The 22,314-nt window shown below is 41.1% G+C and overlaps 1 protein-coding gene and 1 long non-coding RNA gene across 2 annotated transcripts in view; one reads left to right on the top strand and one right to left on the bottom strand.

The window, feature by feature from the left end:
• Positions 1 to 3,353: 3,353 nt before the first annotated feature.
• The window catches only part of LOC123515441, a 218,979-nt gene continuing 200,018 nt past the window's right edge, over positions 3,354 to 22,314 (bottom strand). Inside the window, exon 4 of the long non-coding RNA XR_006677878.1 lies at positions 3,354 to 3,418. This is a non-coding gene — a long non-coding RNA (uncharacterized LOC123515441). The remainder of the gene's footprint in view (positions 3,419 to 22,314) is intronic.
• LOC123515440 (cubilin-like) overlaps positions 5,347 to 22,314 on the top strand; it is a 234,055-nt gene continuing 217,087 nt past the window's right edge. The window contains 1 exon segment of the mRNA XM_045274006.1: positions 5,347 to 5,659. Coding sequence (XP_045129941.1) covers positions 5,551 to 5,659 — 109 coding nt within the window. The 5' untranslated portion in view covers positions 5,347 to 5,550.

The following is a 22,314-nucleotide window of genomic DNA, read 5'->3' as shown; positions in this document are numbered from 1 at the left end:
CACACAGCAGGGAATACAACCTAACAGGCGGGCAGGTCTCACATCGTCAGTTTCCCTTGAAAGGTGTAATATGTCTATGTATGCAGGTGAATGTGTTAATTAATTCACGCTGTACTGGACCGTCGGCGCAGCGTGGGGTTGCGGAGGCCTGGGCTGGAGCGGTGGGGGGTTAAAGGAGGAAGTTTACATCACGCACCGCACACCTGCAGGGCCTCAAATGGAAGGGAATAGGTGGGTTAGCCCTTTGATCCTTTCACCACTATAGTTACGGTTTTAGCTGATTAGGCAGATGGGTGAGGTTGGATTTGAATGCCATTGCCTTGCGTACAGAGGTGCCAGTCCATGAACAGAGTGCCAAAAGCGTCTCAAAAATAAGGGATAAGTGTCTTGAAACCTCCTTGTAGAATGAGTTACAGTTATAGGAAGGTGGAAATACAGAAGCAGGTAAGGCGTTCAAGAGTTTATCAAGGAAAGGGATGAATGATTGAGAGTACTAATTAACTCTTGGGGAGAGAAAGAAGATAGTCTTGTACAGAGAAAAGGGAAGAGGGAAGGCATACAGTTAGCAAAACCAGAAGAGCAGTTAGTATGAAAACACAGAGCCAAAATCGTGTCAGAAATATGGGATAAGTGTCTTATAACCTCCTTGTAGAATGAGTTACAGTTATAGGAAGGTGGAAATACAGAAGTAGTTCAAGAGTTTAAATGAATGATTGGAGGAGAGAAAGGCTTGTGCACCGAAAATACATAAGTTAGCAATACCAGAAGAGCAGTTGGCATGAAAATAGCGGTAGAAGACAGCAAGAGATACAGCATTGCAGAAAGAAAGAAGAATGAGGCTGAAAACAGACGCTTTTTTATGTTGGAAGAGGGAAAGATAATGGAAGAGGAAAGAGGGAAAAATAATAAAGATTGCCAGTTCAGTGAGTGCAACGATGTATTTGTTTTGAATTAGAGATGATTAATATGAATAATTCTACTCCACTCACAATGTTTCAGTCACGCTTCAGAATGTTGGGCGCCCTTCAAGTGTATCCAGTCGATGGTTCTTCAAAATTCCTCATCACGATCCAGTTTGATTTTACCAGCCATTATCACGGTCCTGTATCTTTCTTCTCTTAATATGAAAACCTCTCTCTCTCTCTCTCTCTCTCTCTCTCTCTCTCTCTCTCTCTCTCTCTCTCTCAGCACAACGCCCATCACACGACACGCCGCCTGTCTTACGCCTCTTGACTGGACGCACTGGTTTGCATAACAGCCCCTGCGAGCACCATCACCACCACATCACCACACCATCACCACCACATCAACGCCTCTATAACGGCCTCATGTGTAAGCAAATATGGTCTTCCTGTGACATCACTACTTTGTAACTCTCCCAGCCGCCTCTCCCTCTTCCTCTCTCCATTATATAACAGAGTACAAGGCGCTCTTTTTCTTTCCTATTCTCGTTGCTACTTGTACACAAACGCACACGCACACACACACACACTCTCTCTCTCTCTCTCTCTCTCTCTCTCTCTCTCTCTCTCTCTCTCCGTCCTTATTTTCCTTCGTTACACTGTCAACTCTCTCTTCTTCCTCCTCTTACTCTTTCCTCCTCTTCCTTCCTCCTTCTCCTTCGTCTTTCTCTCACCACGGGGAACAAGGACATAAGTAGCGTGATAAAAGGTTAGAGTATAATTTTTGAAACATAGACATCTCAACACGAAAAATAAAGAAATAAGATGAATGAATGAAAAAAAAACAAGCAACGAAAAGGAGTGATGTAATAGTGGCGTTTGTTTGTTGTTGTTGTTGTTGTTGTTGTTGTTGTTGTTGTTGTTATTATTATTATTATTATTACTATTGTTATTATTATTATTATCATGGTAGGAAACTGGAGTGAAATAACAAGCGTCATACTGTCGTGACTCATTAGCATTAGTTAAAGGGTTAAATTCCAATTCAAAAGGATAATTGATATAATTTCATACTGACAATTTAATTTCTGCCACGGATAATTCCATATATATTCTCTCTCTCTCTCTCTCTCTCTCTCTCTCTCTCTCTCTCTCAGTAAATTTAATTGCACCACACATTCCCCCCCCTCTCTCAACAACTGGCCCTGTAATGTGGTTGAGCGTCGTGCCGCCTCGGTCGTGCGGCGTAACACAATTAACACATTGGGAATTCACACGCAGCGTTAGTTACCTGGATGGACGATACACGTGTCCGCCGCACTGTTCCGGAGTAAACAGTGAGTGTGTAATTAGGATTAGTGACGGACGGTGTTGCGGGGGGGGCTTCGGCGATTGGGCGACACACACACACACACACACACACACACACACACACACACACACACACACACACACACACACACACATGCCCTGCTGGATGTGTACTGAGTGTTTTGTGGTTAGGTCTCTCTCTGCTACGTGGTTTCTTTATTTGAGGCATTGGTGTATCTATTTTCTCGTTGTTTTAGATATTTTTTTTTAATGTTGATATTTCTAAGAGTTTTGTTAATTAGAAAATACAAAAAATCATGAGGTTTTTGGTTATTTTCTTGTTGTGGTCTTTTTGAAACGTTCTGTAATTTGGAAATATATAAAAAGATCTCTTCATGCTTATACAGTTTTTTTTAGGTAGTTGTCTCCATTGTTCTCTTGAAAGGTTTTGAAGTTTAGAATATACAAAAATCACTGACATTTTAGAGATTCGTTTTTTTTTATTCTCTTATAAAGGTTCTGTAGGTTTGGAAATCCCCTATAGACCGTTAATTCTATATTGTCTCAAGGTGCTTTAAATTAGAGTGTACAAAAAACAACGACCTCTTTTGCTCAGACAATTATTTTTAAGCTAGTCTCAAGGTTCTTAAAATTCGAGAATAAAAAAAGAAAATATATCTTTTTTTTTCTCAGACAATGATCTCAATACCACTTTAGAGGTTCTTTAAGTCAGAGTATGCAATAAACAATAACCTCTTTTCCCAGACAATTATCCTTATACTAGTCTCAGGGTCCCTTAAAACAGAGAATAAAAAATATAAATAAATAAATAAATAAATAAAAAAAAAAATTGCCTTACACTAGTCACAAGGTCCTTTAAATCAGTATACAATAACCAATTACCTCTTTTCCTCAGACAATTATCTCTGTATTATTCTCAAGTTTCTTTAAATTATAGCATAGAAAAAAAAAAAAAAGAAAAAAAAACCATTATCTCTTTTTCTCAGACAATTATCTTTATACTAATTTTGAGGTTCTTTAAATTAAAATAGACAAATAACAATGACCTCATTTTCTCAGCCTCGTCTTCTTTTCGTCTCTTAAAAGATCTTGTAGCTTAGAAATTACACATTTACTCACCTCGTATTCCTTCAGTCCACCTCCGTGCCAACTCACCAGCCAAGTCACCAGTCAACAGTGAAGACCTGGTGAAGAAAGAGAAAATGGTGATCTATATATAAAAAAAGTAGAAGTGATTTTATAACATACTGAAGAACAACAACAAGAAAAGTTATACTCAATTCCTGGTGCAGTCACGTGACATAACGCAGTGAAATACAAAATAAGAGGAAAGTCTGTTGAATTGTGACGGTTATAACTTGGTGATGGTGAGGATTTGGTGACAGTAAGGACTTGGTGACGGTGAGGACTTGGTAACGGTGAGGACTTGGTGACGGCGAAAAATTGGTGACTGTAAGGATTCGGTGACAATAAAGACTTGGTGAGGTGAGGATTTGGTGACAGTAAAGAGTTGGTGACGGTGAAAACTTGGTGATGGTAAGGATTTGGTAACGGTGAGGATTTAGTGACAGTAAAGACTTAACGGTAAAAACTTGGAGATTGTGAAAACTTGGTGACAGTAAAGACTTGGTGACGGTGAAAATTTGGTGACGGCAGGGATTTGGTGACGGTGGGGACATGTTTGCCGCACACGTGATTGATCGATTGATTAACTTAAGGCGCCGCCACAACACAGCAGACACAACTAGGGAGGGTGACACATCCAGGGTAGAGAGGAGCGTTATGGTGTAAAAGTGTGAGTGTGGTGTGAGAGCGTGGGTGTGTAAATGTGTAAGGGTGTGAGTGCCTGAGTTCGTGGTATGAGGGCATAAGAGTATAAAGGTGTGGCGGTGTGAGGGTGTGGGTGTGTGTGGGCGTGCGGGCGTAGCAGCATGCCTCGTCATCACTGCTGGGGCGTGACGGATTATTCCAGGAAAAAATGATTAATGAAGCTGTTGGTCTGCGAGGCCCCGGCAAGGCGCTGATAAGGCATGGTGAAGGGCGGCCTCCTAAAAAGTCAACACATGGCTTCCTTATCAAGTATTTTTTGTAGTCTTAAAACTTTATAACTATTTTTGTCATGTAAGCGTCAGGTCCCGCCAAGCTGGGCGAGACGAGGGAGCGGCTGCCATGTGGTGAAAAAAAATGACGAGATATCAGCGGTGCGAGCCAGGTAGTGGCGGAGTTTTATGAGACGCGAGTTGACTCCCAGACTGAAGTGCCAAGAGGGTGGAGGGCTTGGCGGTGACCTGGCGGCTCGCATCACTTGACGCTTAATTAAGCCAGGTGACAGGTGACGCGGCAATCACACTTTCGATTTTTCAGAAGACGCTGAGATGTGTCAGGAACATCCTCAGTTCTTCCTCTCTCTCTCTTTCCCGTTGCCTTTCCTGCCAAGCATTGACGAAGTGCGAGGATTTCGGCTTTGTTCTCTCAAACAAGATTTCCAGGTGAGGGGCAGGGATCTGTGCGAGCTGAGTGGCAGCAGTGCCAGGCGGTCACAGAGGGGCACTCAGGCACCTGAGGGTCTGGGTGAGTGTTTTCCTCCCGGGATGGGCTCCTCCCCAGCGCGGCCGAGGCGCTTTAGTGCGATACATCTGGAAGTGGAGCGAGATCAACGGGGAAGCAGAAGAGGGAAGCGGGCCAGCGGTGGTGTGGCCATATTGATGCACCGGCCGGCCTGCGCAAACTCTGGTCACGGCCATAGTTGCCAGCACGTCCCCGCTGCTCCCGTGTGCTGTCCCCGCCACCAATGCACGTGCATCAATGACAACACTATGAAGGAGATCAATTGACTGATCACAATCATGTATGTGCGAATCTAATAGTAAAGGTCACTTCTGTCCTTAATCCGTGGAATGTCCAACCCTGAGGGGGAACAGCCACCGGGGTGCGCATCTTCCCTAGTCACCTTTACTATTGGGTTGCACCGATGACCTACATAATTACAGGATCTATTAAAAGGCAAATTGTCCCGAAGCAGTGGTGGGAGGCGATTTTGTGAAAAGATCTCTATCACAGAAAACGGAGGCTGCTGGCAGCCTGCGCCCTGCCTTGCCTTGCACTCTCCCCGCTGTCACATTTAGTATAGCAGCGGCCGCGGCGACCCGACCCAGTCTCTCGTCCCCGACACTCGTCCTTGCCCGAGTGGGTCACGGTGCGCGAGTAGCCATGCTTTATGCTGCAGTAGAATCAGGAGTGTACGGTTGAGTCACCTTTCACACGGGTACTGAGTTTGTGTGGCGGCGGGACAGCTATAACAGTAGTGGTGTGGACGATGTGTAGCCTGGCGGAGATGCTGGGGCGGCGGCAGTGCGTGTGGGCCAGCCTGGTCCTGCTTCTGCTGGTGCTAGCAGCATCCATCTCACCCTCTCACGCTAGAAGGAGTAAGTACAACACGTTCGCTTCTTAATGCCTGTGTACATCATAACACACGGGCACGTCTTTTGTTTGTGTGGATATGCAAGTTACTTCATCGGTGTAATGTTCCGAACTAGAAACAAACGTGGCAAGAGTGTCCCCTTCAATGTTTAATGCCTAGAAGTGGCACAGGTGGATGAGGCCGTAATGTGTCTCGCGCCATGCCTGTGCGATGCTTGTCTGGCCTACGTCACTGTCAGGAAACACAACACACACATCAAACATGACTCAACAAATATGCACCACACGCATACCGCAAACAAACATCTCCAGGAGAAAATGAGACAAGAAAATACTATCCTGACAGCTGCAGCATCGGGGAGGCAGACACAAAACTTACAGACTATACTAGGAAGATAAAATATGAAAATAAACTCATAAATAATAAAAAAAAATCTGTATACGAGAAAGGCTGCAGGCGACCCAGCACAGCAGCCCCTGACGCTGCTTGCCACAAACGTCGCTCTCAAATGGGCGGCACAAATTGTCTTCACCTGCCATCTCCTGGCGCCCAGACCTGCACCACCACCGTCGCTCACACTCAAACAAACGCAACAATTTCCGCACATTGGCTTCCTGATGGAGACCATGCGACGAGTGGATGCTGCCTCTCACGACGGAGGAGAGAGGGACGGAGGGACCTGCCCAAGGGGGGGTTGGCGCTGCTCAGCTGAGGGCTGGGGAGCGCTGGGCCACCACGCTGACAAGCGAGGCTCACTAATCCCTAACAAATTTCATTTGGAAATTAAATGAAAAATCATGATGACACTGCTAATTGAAAATTTGCAGGGCCAACACCCACCAGGCCTGCCCACGCCTGTGTCCCAGCCACCACCTGCACCACACTGCCCTGAGACCGTCTTCACCTCACTTATTTGTTATTTGCACATAAATCTTTAATACTTTCTGGCTACAAATAAATTACTTATATATATATATATATATATATATATATATATATATATATATATATATATATATATATATATATATATATATATATATATATATATATATATATATATATATATATATATATATATATATCAGGATCAGGCTGACACAGACTGTAACCATATTATGACCAAGTCCATCTAGTCCCTGAGTGGCCAGCACAGCACAGCACAGCGCAGCACAGCACAGCACAGCATGAGGCAGTAGCACCATTACCACATCACAAACAACATGAAGAAAAAGGATCAGCAAGACTTCATACACAAAATAGATATCCTACATATATTTTCAGCGCAGAGCAACACATCATACACCATATCATTATCTGCTAGACAAGCCAGGCATCACCACCACCACCACAACACGTTCCCTTTAAGCCACCACCGCCCACCACAACATAACCAATCATCCTAATCTTGGAGTCCGCTTATATAAAGAAGAATAGAGCTTTTAAAAACTTAATGAAATGCATCAATACACCTGTGCACTGACACATGCATGAGCCAGCCTGCCTAATTCACTGAATGAATCACTACCAATGCGTGTGTTACAAACAGTAATTATTATACATAAAACTCAATCAGAGTCATTATGTAACAGAGAGAAATACACCGCACGGTACATTACATTTCTTTTATTCTATCGTGATTTTAAATACGATATTATTGTATTTGAATTGCACTCATATATCTGATGACTAAAAATAACTGCAATATTACTACAGCATTAATGAAATACATGTTGCCATACATACTTATAAGTGCTATGGCATTTAGACAGAAAAAAGACATGCATTTACCAGTCACATGCTCGCTGGTCAGTCCGTCACGCTAGTCCTACACACTTGCACCATGTTTGTGTTGTTCAATCCTCACCAGGCGACACAGGTTCAGAGCAAAGGGCGTGACACTGGGAACGCTTGGCACAGTGGCGAGCGGTGATTAATGGACTCCTGATTGTACATGTTACTTAAACTTCACCTGTTACTAGTCACGGTTACCTGTCTGCCTTGTTACCTGTCCATAGTTTTCCTAGTTTACTTTTACTGACCGGGAATTTCTTTAAACAATTACCAGGTAGGAAATTGGTGGTGGTGGTGGTGGTGGTGGTGGTGGTGGTGGTAATAGTAATCTTATTTCGTGAAATAGTTTCCATTGCGGGCTAAATTAAAGTTATTTCATACACTCAGCACGTTAAATTACACAGCCAATTACATGTGAAGAGACTCGTGTGTGTGTGTGTGTGTGTGTGTGTGTGTGTGTGTGTGTGTGTGTGTGTGTGTGTGTATCGGAATAACTTTCTGCATATACTCTAGGGAAGAAGGGACAGTTCATTAGTAAAACACACACACACACACACACACACACACACACACACACACACACACACACACACACACACACACACACACACACAGAAAAAAAAGCAAAATAACAAAGAGAGAGAGAGAGAGAGAGAGAGAGAGAGAGAGAGAGAGAGAGAGAGAGAGAGAGAGAGAGAGAGAGAGAGAGAGAGAGAGAGAGAGAGAGAGAGAGAGAGAGAGAGAGAGAGAGAGAGAGAGAACGAGACTACGGAACAAGTCAAGAATTCTAAGAGAAAGGAACGAGTGAAAGAAAAAAAAAAAAAAAAAAAAAAAAAAACAGAATAGAAAAGAAAAAAAAATAAAGAAAAATAATGCAAGACGAGGAGGAGGAAGAGCTTCGATTCCTTCCTAACACTCCTTCCTCAACACTTTACACAGTCCCTCCCAGCCACTGCAGCACGCCGGCCACCTCCTCTCACTAGCATGCGCCACTAACACAGACAGTCCCGCTCACTCTAGCAACGTAGTGGGCAGTGCAGGCGATACTCAGTGAACCTCAATCTCATACATTTCGTCGCTTTAACTCCATTGCCTCCAAGTTTCCAAAGGTGCTTTCATCTTCCTAGTGACAGTTTAATAAGGTTTTTACATCAGCTAGGGAGAATAACACAACACCGTGCCAGCTTGAACTTCCTACCTGCTTTTGTATATTCCCAGCTTCCTATGACTTCGTTTAACCCCTTCAGCACTAGGACGCATCTTTACCTTGAGATTTGTGTACGATTAGACCATTTTATTGGCATTAGGAAGGGTCTAAGAAGGTCAGAGGATTTATGGCTAGAGTCTTCACTGTTTTAATCACCCACGTAAGTTTCTGAAGCTGTATAAAATTACCAAATAGTAAGCGGAAGGAATTTGGAAACGCGTCCTGGTACTGGAGAGGTTATGAGAGGTTTCAAGACATTTATCCCTATTTTTGGCTACTTCTCTCGGATCTGCAAGGGGACTGGCAACTTAGAGGGCCTTTTTATTTCGTTTTATGTTGCCCTTCGCCAGCTTTTCCCTCTTACATAAAAAAAAAAGCTTTATTGGCTATCTCTTTGACCTTTAAAAAGCGTCCTGATGAAAGATTACTAATATTAGTCTCAGTGTTGAATGTGGCGTGTATTGCTGAACACTTGCACTCTCGCTATAACTAATTTCAAAAGCCACAGTGGTGATTAATCGATCGTGATGACTTTGTTTTCCAGCTGATGATGTACAATACCTGTTTAACTAACACTAGCATCGTGAAAATACCTCTGATAAATATCCATCTTTCACTAGAAGCTTTTTTAACTCCTTGAATACTGGGACACATTTTTACCGTGAGATTTGTGTTTTTATTGACATTAAGATGAGTCTATGGGGGATCAGAGGATTAATGGTCACAGTTTTCACTATTCTAATCCCACACATAAGTTTCTGAAGCTGTATAGAATCACCAAACAGTAAAAAGGATGAATATGGAAACGCGTCATGATACTCAAGTGGATAAAATGAGTTAAGACGCCAAAATGTTTACGAATGTGGTTCAGGCAGAGGTTTATAGCAAAGTTCAACTGTTGCTAGGGTGCGTAACCTTTTCGGCACTAACTGATGCTCCTCTTTGTGTGCTTTACCAATTCGTTACACTTTACTGCTGTTGTTCCTTCATCTCACCGCGCATAGAAGAGAGAGAGGCGGTGTAATTGTAGACGTGCGTGTGTTACTGGACAGAACTGATGGAAGAAAGTAAGAGAATTGTGTTTTAAAATGAAGAAGAAACAGCAGCAAAGTGTAACGAATTGAGAATAAAAATAAAAAAAACACACAAACACAAACACCAACTCTTTTTTTTATGTAAGAGTGAGAACTACCAAGGGCAAAAAAGAAAAAAAAAGAAAAGAAATAATATTATAAAAAAATTGCCCACTTGAATTGTAGTCTTACTTTCCTCCATTAGTTCTTTCCAGCAACACGCACGTCTGTAATTACACTGCCTTCCTCTTCCATACACGGTGCAAGGTGACAACAATGCAACCCCGTGGAAAAGACGTAAAGGGGAAGTCTAGGAGTAAAAAAGTTTCCCCGAGTCTCAGCTTTGTGGCATTGAGTTGACCTTGGCGCTTAGAGTAAATAGAGGTTCTTTTACCTTGTTGAGTCCATATTGCAGGCTTCGCTCCTTTGCATTTAGCCGGGAGTGTGTTTATCGAGGAAACGAGGACAAACGGTATGGGAGATTGAATGTATGCAAAATGAGTATTGATCTTGCATCTCACTAGCATAGAATAAGTGAAAGGAGCGGTTTTTTTTGCTCAAGGCCATCAATAAAGCACATCAGTCATCAAACATCAATGAAACAAAGCTAGGACAAATGAACTTCTACGTCTCGAGTGCATTTCTTCTCACTCACGCACATAACTAAGGCTAGTATTCTTAACCCCTTCAGTACTGGAACGCATTTTTACCATGAGCTCTGGGTATGTTTAGACGGTTTTATTGACATTAGGAAGGGTCTATGAAGGTCAGAAGATTAATGGCTACAGTCTTCACTATTCTAATCCCCCACGTGAGTTTCTGAAGCTGTATAAAATCATCAAATAGTAAGTAGAATGAATGTGGAAAAGAGTCCTGGTACGGAAGGGGTTAAACGCTTTGCTCTCTCATCATCACTACTTTCTGAAGGCTTTAGTTGAAGAATTCGAGTTTTTAAGGCTATTTATATAGTTCCGATGGTGGACTGGCAAGATTTCAAGATTATCATTAGGAGAAACTGTCTTGAAAATCCGACTCGTCGTCTCTGTGGCCTTGGAAAATCTGTCGTGGTGAGAGAGCAAGGCGTTTCTGAACTTCTGAGCTAAACTGAACGAAACTAAATCAAATAATACCAAATCAAACCAATCCAAACCTAGCCTAATCCAACCTAGTCATGCAACACAAAGGCAGGAACACGGTGGCAGGCACAGCAGGCAAGTGCCGTGGTCTTTACAAATGTCACTCTTCATTATTAAATGTTCACGCTGCAACTGAATCATCAATGGCGTCAAATGTTAGAGAGAGAGAGAGAGAGAGAGAGAGAGAGAGAGAGAGAGAGAGAGAGAGAGAGAGAGAGAGAGAGAGAGAGAGAGAGAGAGAGAGAGAATGGTAGAGGTTTAAATATGACTGTTCTGAATTCGTGTGTGTGTGTTTCACTGTTTGATCTGCTGCAGTCTCTGACGAGACAGCCAGACGTTACCATACGGAACGAGCTCAGAGCTCATTATTTCCGATCTTCGGATAGGCATGAGACCAGGCACACACCACACACCGGGACAACAAGATCACAACTCCTCGATTTACATCGTCCTTCCCCTCTCTCTCTCTCTCTCTCTCTCTCTCTCTCTCTCTCTCTCAACATTACTCAAATACAAACAAACTTCCACTAACCACCTCGTCGTCGTCAGTACACAAACAATTAAATGAAAAGAAAAAAAGAAATAAAATGAAATGAAAAGAAACACCAACAGATTCTTTCCATCTTTCTTTCTTTCCGCGTCGCTTCCACTTAAGGGGTGAGAAAAAAGAGAAAATAAAACAACCAAGGGGAAAAAAAAGGAAAGAGGAAAAACAAATACAACATGGAGAGCGTTCGAGTTGACTTTAATTTCTATAGTTTTTTTTTTTTGTGAGTTTTTTTCCACCTTTTTTTTTGAGTGGGGGAGGATGGGGCTGGGAGTGGAGGGATGGGAGGGTGAGGGGATGTGAGGGGGGATAAGGGAGCAGCAAAATTAGTTTCCTACTCGGCCTACTGATCGAAGTCGTTGGAATTTAGTTTTTTTTTTTTTCCTTCTTTCATTGGAATTAGAGACAGGTCGTTTACGTGAAGGGAAGAGAGAAATAGCGGACAAAATCAGAGCAGTACAAATTCAGCAGCAAAAAATGAGTGTAGTTAGGAGTTTTAATGATACCGATTCCCGTTTTCTATAACACTCCTGCTAGTATTCTTGAAAACTACGAGATAAATGGTAATAATGAAGTCAATTAATTCATTCTATACATAAATACCTTAAATACAAGTCTCTATGTGTATTTCTAAAGTGTTTTCATGGTTTAAGTGACAATAACAACATTTTCACTAACAGAATGAACACCCTCATGAACCAGACAAGTCATGGATACAAGTCTCCACGTGTTTTCTAAAGTGTTTTTATGGTTTAAGTGATTGAATAACAAGATTTACACATTACTAATAGAATAAACGCTTTTGAGAACCGGGCTACTCATCTCTGTGGCCTTGGTGGTGAGAGAGCAAAGGATGAATACCGACTCTCTCTCTCTCTCTCTCTCTCTCTCTCTTTCTCTCTCTCTCTCTCTCTCTCTCTCTCTCTCTCTCTCTCTCTCTGCACTTCACGTCCATTATCTAAAAAGGCTTTATTCAAATTTACACGAGTTTTTAAGGTGTTTTTAACTGTTTTAGAGGTAGATTAATAAAATTTCTACATTATTAACTGGATAGACACTCTAGAAAACTTCGTTAATCATCTCTGTGGCCTTAGGAAATAGTCGTGATGAGAGAGCAAAGCGTTCTTGAATACGTATCCCTCCCTCTCTCTCTCTCTCTCTCTTTTTCTCTCTCAAAGCACCGCCCACCTCAGCACACAAACACACACCCATGCATCTTCCTCTGCCTCTGGAGACTTAAGTTACTCTCCGGTAGTGCAGTAAGACATCTTTTAATGCAGGACAACGCACAATACACTCCGCCCCGCCATCACTCTGCCGCGCCTCAGCCGATGACGCTAAAACTCACGGAGGTAATCTACTAATTGCCCTGCGACGACTGATGAACTGCTGCAGGAGGAGGAGGAGGAGGAGGAGGAGGAGGAGGAGGCAAGGAGGAAAGGGGAAGAAATATTGTCAGCATTGGTATTAATGAGGGTGTAGAAGATGTAGAGAGGAAAATGAAGATGAAGATTAAGTAGTAGTAATAGTGGTGGTGGTGGTGGTGTTAGTGGAAAGAGAAGTAGATGTAGAAGTAGTAGTAGTAGTAGTAGTAGTAGTAGTAGTATTGGTGATGGTGGAAGGATAGAAACAAAAAGGATGGGATGCTGGAAAAAAAAGAAGAAAATAAAAAGGAAAAATAAATGAGGTGGAGAAAAATAAAAATGAAAGGAAAAAGAGGAAAAGAGCAAACGAAGAAAAAAAAAAAAGAAATGGGAAGGAGTAAGAAGCGGAAGAGGGAGGGAAGGAACGGAAAGAAAGATAAAGGAAAGGGAAGAAAAAGAAAGGAAACATGACATAATTTCTTTCCTCCTGATCGACGACTGTGATCGCCAAAAGTTTCCTCCTTTTCCTCCAGTCACGGACATTCTTTCTTTCCTCTGCTAGTTTTTTTTCTCTTAACACTCAGGCAGCAAGAGGAAGTGGCAGAAGCAGCAGCAGCAGTAGTAGTAGTAGTAGTAGTAGTAGTAGTAGTAGTAGTAGTAGTAGTAGCAGTAAAAAGTTAAAGTAGTCATTATTCTTATATATCTACTTATCAATTAATTTATTTTCACGTAAGGAAAAAATAAATAAAGGAAAATAAAAGAAAAAAAAAACGGCCTACTGAGGTGGACGTAAAAAAAAATAACGAAACGATGAAAAAAATTAATGGAAAAATGTCTTGAAATCTCCCTATTGAAAGAACTCAAGTCACAGGAAGGAGGAAACACAGAAGCAGGCAAGGAGTTCCAGAATGTACCATGATAAGAGAATGAGGGACTGAGAACACTGGTTAATTCTTGCATTGGAGAGGTGACTTATTACAATTACCAGTGTTAGTATTAAGTATTGACCAATATATGGGTTTAATAGTGTTCATATTGTCCTCCCGATCTCCTCTCTCTCTCTCTCTCTCTCTTCCCCGTAACCAAAAGTAAACGAAAAGACTACTCTGCCTATAACCTAACCTAACCTAACCTATTGAAACCTAACCTAAAACCAAGGCAAACTTTAAACTAACTGTAAAGAAATACAAATAAATAAATAAATAAATAAATAAATAACGAAAAAACGCTTATCCTAACCTAAACTAATAAATCCAATCCTAACCTAACCTAACCTAACCTAACCTAACCTAACCTAACCAGACCTAACCCAACCCAGCCTAACCTAACTTAACCTAGCTACCCTACCTGCACTCTCCCCATCCCCCCCCTCTCTCTCTCTCTCTCTCTCTCTCTCTCTCATTCTCCGTCCCGAAAAAAGAGTCAGCCAGCCAATTCGGAACTCCATTACTTTATTGAACGCCTTCCCTTCTCCACTGAGCTCGCCACTTTTATAGAAGGGGATGATGCGAAGTCTATTGACACAGTTCCTAGTTCACCTCCTCCTCCTCCTCCTTCTTCTTCCTCCTCCTCCTCTTCTCCTTCTCCTTCTCATGTTTCTCATCCTCTCCTCCTCCTTATGCTTCTTCTTCTCTTCCTGCTTTTCTTTATTTTCTTCTATTTTCTTTTTCTTATTCGTTTTTTTTATGCTCCTCCTTTTCTTGATTTTTTCCTTTTTTTTTTGCTTTCTTTTCATTTGTTCTTTCTTTGTGTTTTTTTTCGTTTTCTCTTTCTCCTTTATGAGTTTTCTTTCTCCTATATTTCTCCTATTCCTCTTCCTCTTCCTGTTATCTATCTTTTTCCCTTTGTGTGTCCTTTCATTTTCATTCTTAATCTTACTCTATTGGTTCTATTCTTCTTCTTCCTTCTTCTTCTTCTTCTTCTTCTTCTTCTTCTTCTTCTTCTTCTTCTTCTCCTCCTCCTCCTCCTCCTCTTCCTCGTCTTCTTCCTTTCTTCTTGCTGTTTCTTATTCCTCCGCTTTCCTTTCTGTTCTTGTTTTCATTTCCCAATTTCTTTTTACTCTCCCTCTTTATCTTTCTCTTCATCTTCTTACTATTCATTCTTCCTTTGTGTTCCTTTGTGTTTCTCTTCCCTTATTCTCATTCTAGCAGCTGTCTTCCTTCTACCTGATCCTCCTCCTCCTCCTCCTCCTCCTCCTCGTGTGTGTGTGTGTGTGTGTGTGTGTGTGTGTGTGTGTGTGTGTGTGTGTGTGTGTGTTTAGGCTACTTTTTCCCTCTCTGGAGTAGAATCTTAATCAGGACATCACACACACACACACACACAGACACACACACACACACACACACAGAGAGAGAGAGAGAGAGAGAGAGAGAGAGAGAGAGAGAGAGAGAGAGAGAGAGAGAGAGAGAGAGAGAGAGAGAGAGAGAGAGAGAGAGAGAGAGAGAGAGAGAGAGAGAGAGAGAGAGAGAGAGAGAGAGAGAAAGCAATGGAAGGGGATAAAATGAGATTGGAAGCAGTGAGGGGAGGAGATGATGATGATGATGATGATGACGAGTGGAGATGAGTGATAATGAAGAGCGGTGAGAGGGGAGGAAGATGAGAGGGAGATGAGAGGGAGGATGATTATAAAAGTACTTACTAATTGGGGAAAAGTGTATTCCATCCTTCCCAAATAGCAGCTTTGACTATTATTAATTCCTGTTCGAGAGAGAGAGAGAGAGAGAGAGAGAGAGAGAGAGAGAGAGAGAGAGAGAGAGAGAGAGAGAGAGAGAGAGAGAGAGAGAGAGAGAGAGAGAGAGAGAGAGAGAGAGAGAGAGAGAGAGAATTCAAATATATGTATACCCAGAAGATTCACAAACACCTACACAATTCCTACCTTGATTCCTATTCCCATAAGATTCCTAGTCCTGCTCTACCAGTAAACAACTTCATATAAGACGCCCCCATTGAAAAACGCATTCCCACTACGACAATTTTCCAGGACCATAGAGACAACTAGCTGGGTTTTTCAAGACAGTTTCTCCTTTAATAAACTAGAAATCTTGCCAATCTATGATCAGAACCCCCCCCAAAAAAAAAAAATCTTAAAAACGCCTTCCCCTCCCACTACAATTTTCCAAGGCCACAGAGGCAACTTAGCTGGTTTTTAAGACAGTTTCTCCTTTAAATAAACTAGAGATCTTGCCAATCTATCACCAGAACCATAAAAATACCCTTTACCCTTCAGTACTGGGACACATTTTTACCTTGAGATTTGTGTACGATTAGACCATTTTATTGACATCAGGAAGGGTCTATGAAGGTCAGAAGATTAATAGTCACAGTCCTCGCTATTTTAATCCCTACATAAATTACTGAAGCTTAAGAAAATCACCAAATAGTAACCAGAATGGATAGGGAAATGCGGCATGGTGCTTAAGTGGTTAAAAACATGAGTATCTTTGAGTATCTTCAAGTGGAGTCTTTGGAAAGCAGTGATGGTGAGGTGAGAGAGCGAAGTGTTTCAACATCCGAGCTATATAGAGTCACACATCCCTATCTTTATTCCCATTCCCACCTCTACCTATTCACTTCACAAACATCGAAAACCTTCACATTCCCACTGAAAAAAAAAAACTACCTTCGTACTACATCTATATATTCCTGCCTTCATTCCCATTCCAAACCATTCCCATCGAGTATTCCTATCCCATTCCATTATTCCCGGTCACGAACAAGTATGGCGATGTTCCTAGCCATTCCCGCCCATTCCCACACATAAGTACTCGGCTATGAATTCCTACCATTGCTCCATTACATTAGCATACCATCTATCTGTGTTATTTCCAAGCTTTACTGCTCCTCTCAACTTCCTAACAGCACGCTTGCTTCTCTTTCCTAATGGGTTCAATGCTACAAGATTTTCCATTTATCACCTTTATACTTGATTAATCTTATTTTTCTCCCTTGTTTTGTTCTTTTATTTCACTCTCCTCTTTCATTTATTATCATCATCTATTCTGATTTTTACTTATTTTTCTCCCGTTTTTTTGTTTTTCTTTATTAATTCTTCTCTTTTATCTATTACTATCTCTATTCTCATTTCTATTTATTTTCTCCCAATTTTTTGTTTTTCTTTTATCAATTCCTCTCTTCTATTCATCAACACCTCCATTCTGATTTTTACTTATTTTTTCCTGTTTTTTTTTTCTTTTCCTTTATTAGTTATTCTCTTATTTTCATCTCTTTTCTCCGTTTTAGCGAGTTTCCACCACTATTTTCTTCGTGTCCTTATTTTTTTTCATTTTTTTTAATTTCTATTCTGTTTATTTTACTGGTTTCTATTTATTTACTCACGTATTTTGTTTTCCTTTCCGTTTGAGTGAATTTCCACACGTATTTTGTTCATGTCATTAAATCTTTCACTTGTTTTCATCTCTATTCTTTTCATTTCACTGGTTTTCATCTATTTTTATACGTATTTTGCTTCCATTTATTGTCTATTCTCTTATCTTTATCCCTTTTCTCTGTTTTAGTAAATTTTCACAGGTATTTTCTTAGTGCTATTATTTTCCCCACTTATTTTCACTTCTATTCTGTATTTATTAATATTTTTTTAACTTATTTTCATCCCTATGTGTCCTTCTCATGGAATTTTCATTTGTTTTCACTCGTATCCTATTCCTCTCATTGAATATTTGGTTTCTGTCACTAATTTTCTACCTATTCTCACCTATTATTGTCGCTCTCATTAACTTTTTCATTACTTTTCATCCATATCCTGTTCATTTTACTGATTTTTTTACCTACTTTCATCCATATTCTCTTTATTTCACTGAATTTTCATATATTTTCATTCATATTCTGTCTATCTCACTAATTTTCTGTTTTTTATATATTTTTCATCTATATTCTCCTCATCTCATTAACTTTTCCATTTTCATCTATATTCTGTCCATCTACTAACTTCACTCTTATTTTTCTCATTTTGCATCCATATTCTGTCCATCACAAAGAAATAATTTTTTACTTATTTTTCACCCATATTCATATCACATCACTTATTTCTACACTCATTCTCATCCCGACGTATTCTGTCCACCTCTGTAATGCAAGAGAGAACCAGCGTCGTCACTCTTTCATCCTTCTCACTGGTGCACTCCGGAACTCTCTTGATTCTCTCTCTCTGTTTTTTTTTTTTTATCTCTCCCTTACGAGATGAATTGTTTAAAAGGGGGGAAGCTGAAGACACCTCTGAAACTAAGCTGGCTGTCCCCTCCTCCTGGTTGTTCCTCCGTTTCTTTTAGAGATTGGTGTTGTGAGACGGTTTTTATCTTTTTTTGACATTCATTTTGTTTTTGTTTTGCTCTAGGCCTGTCCTTTTCTGACACATAAAAACACCCTCACCACAAAGAAACTAGCCGTAGATTACTCTCTCTCTCTCTCTCTCTCTCTCAAAATCTGTTTCAGTACTCAAGTTAAAAGACAAAAAACAAGAGGATGTTATTCTGCAAAATTCAATGAACTCTCTCTCTCTCTCTCTCTCTCTCTCTCTCTCTCTCTCTCTCTCTCACCACGACTGTTTTCCAATGGTGCAGAGATGATTATAACACAATGCTCTCTCTCTCTCTCTCTCTCTCTCTCTCTCTCTCTCTCTCTCTCTCTCTCTCTCTCTCTCAAAAGAAAAAAAAAAGTGTGAGAAGCTGTTATTTCCGCTCCACGACACAAGAAAGTAGAGCAAATTATAAAACAAATTAAATATCTTGTTTTTTTTTCTTTTTTCTTTCGTTTCATCTCTTATCTCTTTTCCATCTTCTTTAATTCAAGCGGCGAGCACAGAGGCGGCAGAAGAAGACCTTGGGTGGTTGGAAATTAATAAAAGTTACCAAACCGCCGCTATTTGCTGCACCTCCGTAAGGAAAATATTATGAGGATTCCGTCGAGCAAAAGTCAATTTAGTTTTCTGAGGTCGAGTTTTTAATATACTCCTCTGAGTCACAGAGAGAGAGAGAGAGAGAGAGAGAGAGAGAGAGAGAGAGAGAGAGAGAGAGAGAGAGAGAGAGAGAGAGAGAGAGAGAGAGAGAGAGAGAGAGAGAGAGAGAGAGAGAGAGAGAGAGAGAGAGAGAGAGAGAGAGAGAGAGAGAGAGAGAGAGAGAGAGAGAGAGAGAGAGAGAGAGAGAGAGAGAGAGAGAGAGCATTCTACACTCATAACTATCTATATCACCCTTGGAAAACAGAGAGAGAACACACGGTTAACACATGCCAGCTTGAGGGAGGGAAGTTCTTCGACTGTTTAGCCAAGATTGCACTGATTTGCCGCCTTTCAGAAGTTACTCGTTGGTGAGAAAAGAGAGTTTGTGTTAGGTTAGGTTAGTGTGGGGTGTAAGTGGCGTGTACGGAAAAAACTTTGGTGCCTCTTTCTCTCTCTCTCTCTCTCTCTCTCTCTCTCTCTCTCTCTCTCTCTCTCTCTCTCTCCTTTAACCTCCCCTTCCCCCAGCCGCCACACCTATTGTTTCTCCCTCCCTGTCTTTACCTTACACTACGCTCTCTCTCTCTCTCTCTCTCTCTCTCTCTCTCTCTCTCTCTCTCTCATATATCCCTTACCCATCCTTCTCATTCTCTCTCTCACTCACTCACGCACTGAAGCACATTTTAATTAACATTCAACGGTCTCTCTCTCTCTCTCTCTCTCTCTCTCTCTCTCTCTCTCTCTCTCTCTCTCCTCTCTGAAATAAGAATTCATGTCATATTTTCTCTCTTTGTTCATTCATTTATTATTTTTTTACATCAATACACAAACGCATTTTCAGTTTTCTACTCAAGCTTTTTGTCAAATCGCTTTTCATCATTTTTGCCTTTTTTTGTCGTTTTGTGAATTCCAGATTTTTGCGTCATATTTTTAATCACTATTTTGTATTTTTGTTTTATTTTATCATTATTTTTTTTGTTTTTTTTTTGAGGGGGGTATTCGCTTTCACCTTTCAAATTCCATGTAACTTTTCAAAGGCGACTCATGAATCAGTGAATCAAGGGCTTTATATATCCATTTTTCTTTTAATCTGTTTTAGGTCACCAGTATTATATATATATATTTTTTTTACTGTTCTCTTTTTGCACTAGTTCGTTATCTCTCTCTCTCTCTCTCTCTCTCTCTCTCTGTGTGTGTGTGTGTGTGTGTGTGTGTGTGTGTGTGTGTGTGTGTGTGTGTGTTACCTCCCTGTTTCCCCTTCCTGTAGTATTTTTCAATCTGTCATTTATTTCCTCCTAAAATACCCACAACAATAACCTTGACTTCAATTTTCACTCCACTGTCAGTTTTCCTTTTTGATTTTTGCACGTATTGGTACTCTCTCTCTCTCTCTCTCTCTCTCTCTCTCTCTCTCTCTCTCTCTCTCTCTCTCTCTCTCTCTCTCTCTCTCTCTCTCTCTCTCTCTCGTGTCATTACCAGCCAAAAAAAGAATAAAACTCAAATTAAACTCAACGACGGCTAATAATTTCCGTACATGTTTAGTTTAGTTTCTTTTTAGCGTCGTGGAATTGAAAAATGCTGCAGAAACACGTGTCATTAGCAGAGGGTTAAGAAAACGATTCCAATGGAGGTCTGGCATTACTGAAGCTAAGCCGGGAGAATCTGGGTAACGTTGAGGAAGCAGCAAATAGCGAGGCCCGATCTCTAATCTGCCTTCATCCTCAAGCAAGACAGCACAAGAAATCCCTTTCCCAGACGCGTCCCTGAAGATCGCGAGGGTCGTAAAGGGCTGAGGGGCAAGCAGAGGACGACACCGCCTCCCCCACCCCTCCTTGCCCGTGTGACAACAGGCGCCGGGCACACGGGGATAATCTCCTGAATGGCTCAACTTGTGGAAAAAGAAGGAAGGGTCAACACACGTGATGTTTCCCCCTGGCCAATTTGCATTTTTGTGTAAACTGCGACACCGGGGGAAAAGAAATGAATGTTGGGTGTCTACGTGCTTGCGGATGAGTACACACATATACATACATATACACAGATACACTAGCATCAATGTACACACGCATGGACGTATACGCACACACACACACGCACATACACACAAACACATTTACGTAGTTGGTTTATTGACCAAAAAAAAAAAAGTAATTTCAACATGGTACAAACACAAATGATTACAGATTACACACACACACACACACACACACACACACACACACACACACACACACACACACACACACACACACACACACACACACGAGAAAGGCCGTTGACATACACTTAAGCTCGTACATATTTCCAACACACACAGATACACACACACACACACACACACACACACACACACACACACACACACACACACACACACACACACACACACACACACACACACAGAGTAATAGCTGTTGAATGTGTGTGTGTGTGTGTGTGTGTGTGTGTGTGTGTGTGTGTGTGTGTGTGTGTGTGTGTGTGTGTGTGTGTGTGTGTGTGTGTGTGTGTGTGTGTTGAGCGTAGGGCATGTGCTGTGCTGTGTTGTGCTGTGGTGAGGTATGCTGTGTGGGTCAAAGTAGCCTTAAAGTGGATAACCTCACAGCTGGACAAGACCTGAGAGTGCCCGCTGGTATTATCTCGCCTTGTTGCTGCCTGGACCCTGCCACTAACAGACCCTGCCACCCTGCCACCCTGCCACGCCATTGCTACACATACACACTATGAAAAAAAAAAGTCAATGGAAAATGGAAAAACATAGAAAGATGACATTTTATTTACCTATCTTATTTATGATAGATAAATAGATAGATAGATAGATAGATAGATAGATAGATATATATAGATAGAGAGAGAGAGAGAGAGAGAGAGAGAGAGAGAGAGAGAGAGAGAGAGAGAGAGAGAGAGAGAGAGAGAGAGAGAGAGAGAGAGAGTAATAAATATCAGCGGTGGAAAATAATGAAAAGTGTTTTGTTTGTTAATGTATTGTCTGCAAATAATGTTACTGACAATTATTATTATTAGTAGTATTGTGATCAGGGACGATTTTATTTTTTCTCTACTCATTTTTTTTTCGTAGTAGTAGTAGTAGTAGTAGTAGTAGTAGTAGTAGTAGTAGTAGTAGTAGTAGTAGTAGTAGTAGTAGTAGTAGTAGTAGTAGTAGTAACTTCTTCTCTGCACTACTACTACTACTACTACTACTACTACTACTACTACTACCTCTATTACTACTACTAATACCACCACTACATCAACAACAACAACAACAACAACAACAACAACAGCAACAACATCACCACCTACTTCCACCACTACTACTACTACAACAACAAAACAACAACAACAACAACAACAACAACAACAACAACAACAACAACCACTCCTACTACCATTTCCCCTTACTTTAGCCACCAACCAACAATTTCTTTCACCAAACTATACGTAAAATCTGCGTAGAAGTTGAAACTCCTTACTTTCATCTCGACTTACACGTTTCATCAGTCATCATACGGTCGTAAAGAAATGAACATAAAAACTATATTAATCCTCCGTGTTTGCTTTTGTTAGCTCTTTCAACCTTGATAAAACTTTGCT

The sequence above is a fragment of the Portunus trituberculatus genome, chromosome 39 (genome assembly GCF_017591435.1).
Source record: "Portunus trituberculatus isolate SZX2019 chromosome 39, ASM1759143v1, whole genome shotgun sequence".
NCBI lineage: Eukaryota > Metazoa > Arthropoda > Malacostraca > Decapoda > Portunidae > Portunus > Portunus trituberculatus.
This window is presented reverse-complemented; position numbering and strand designations above follow the sequence as displayed.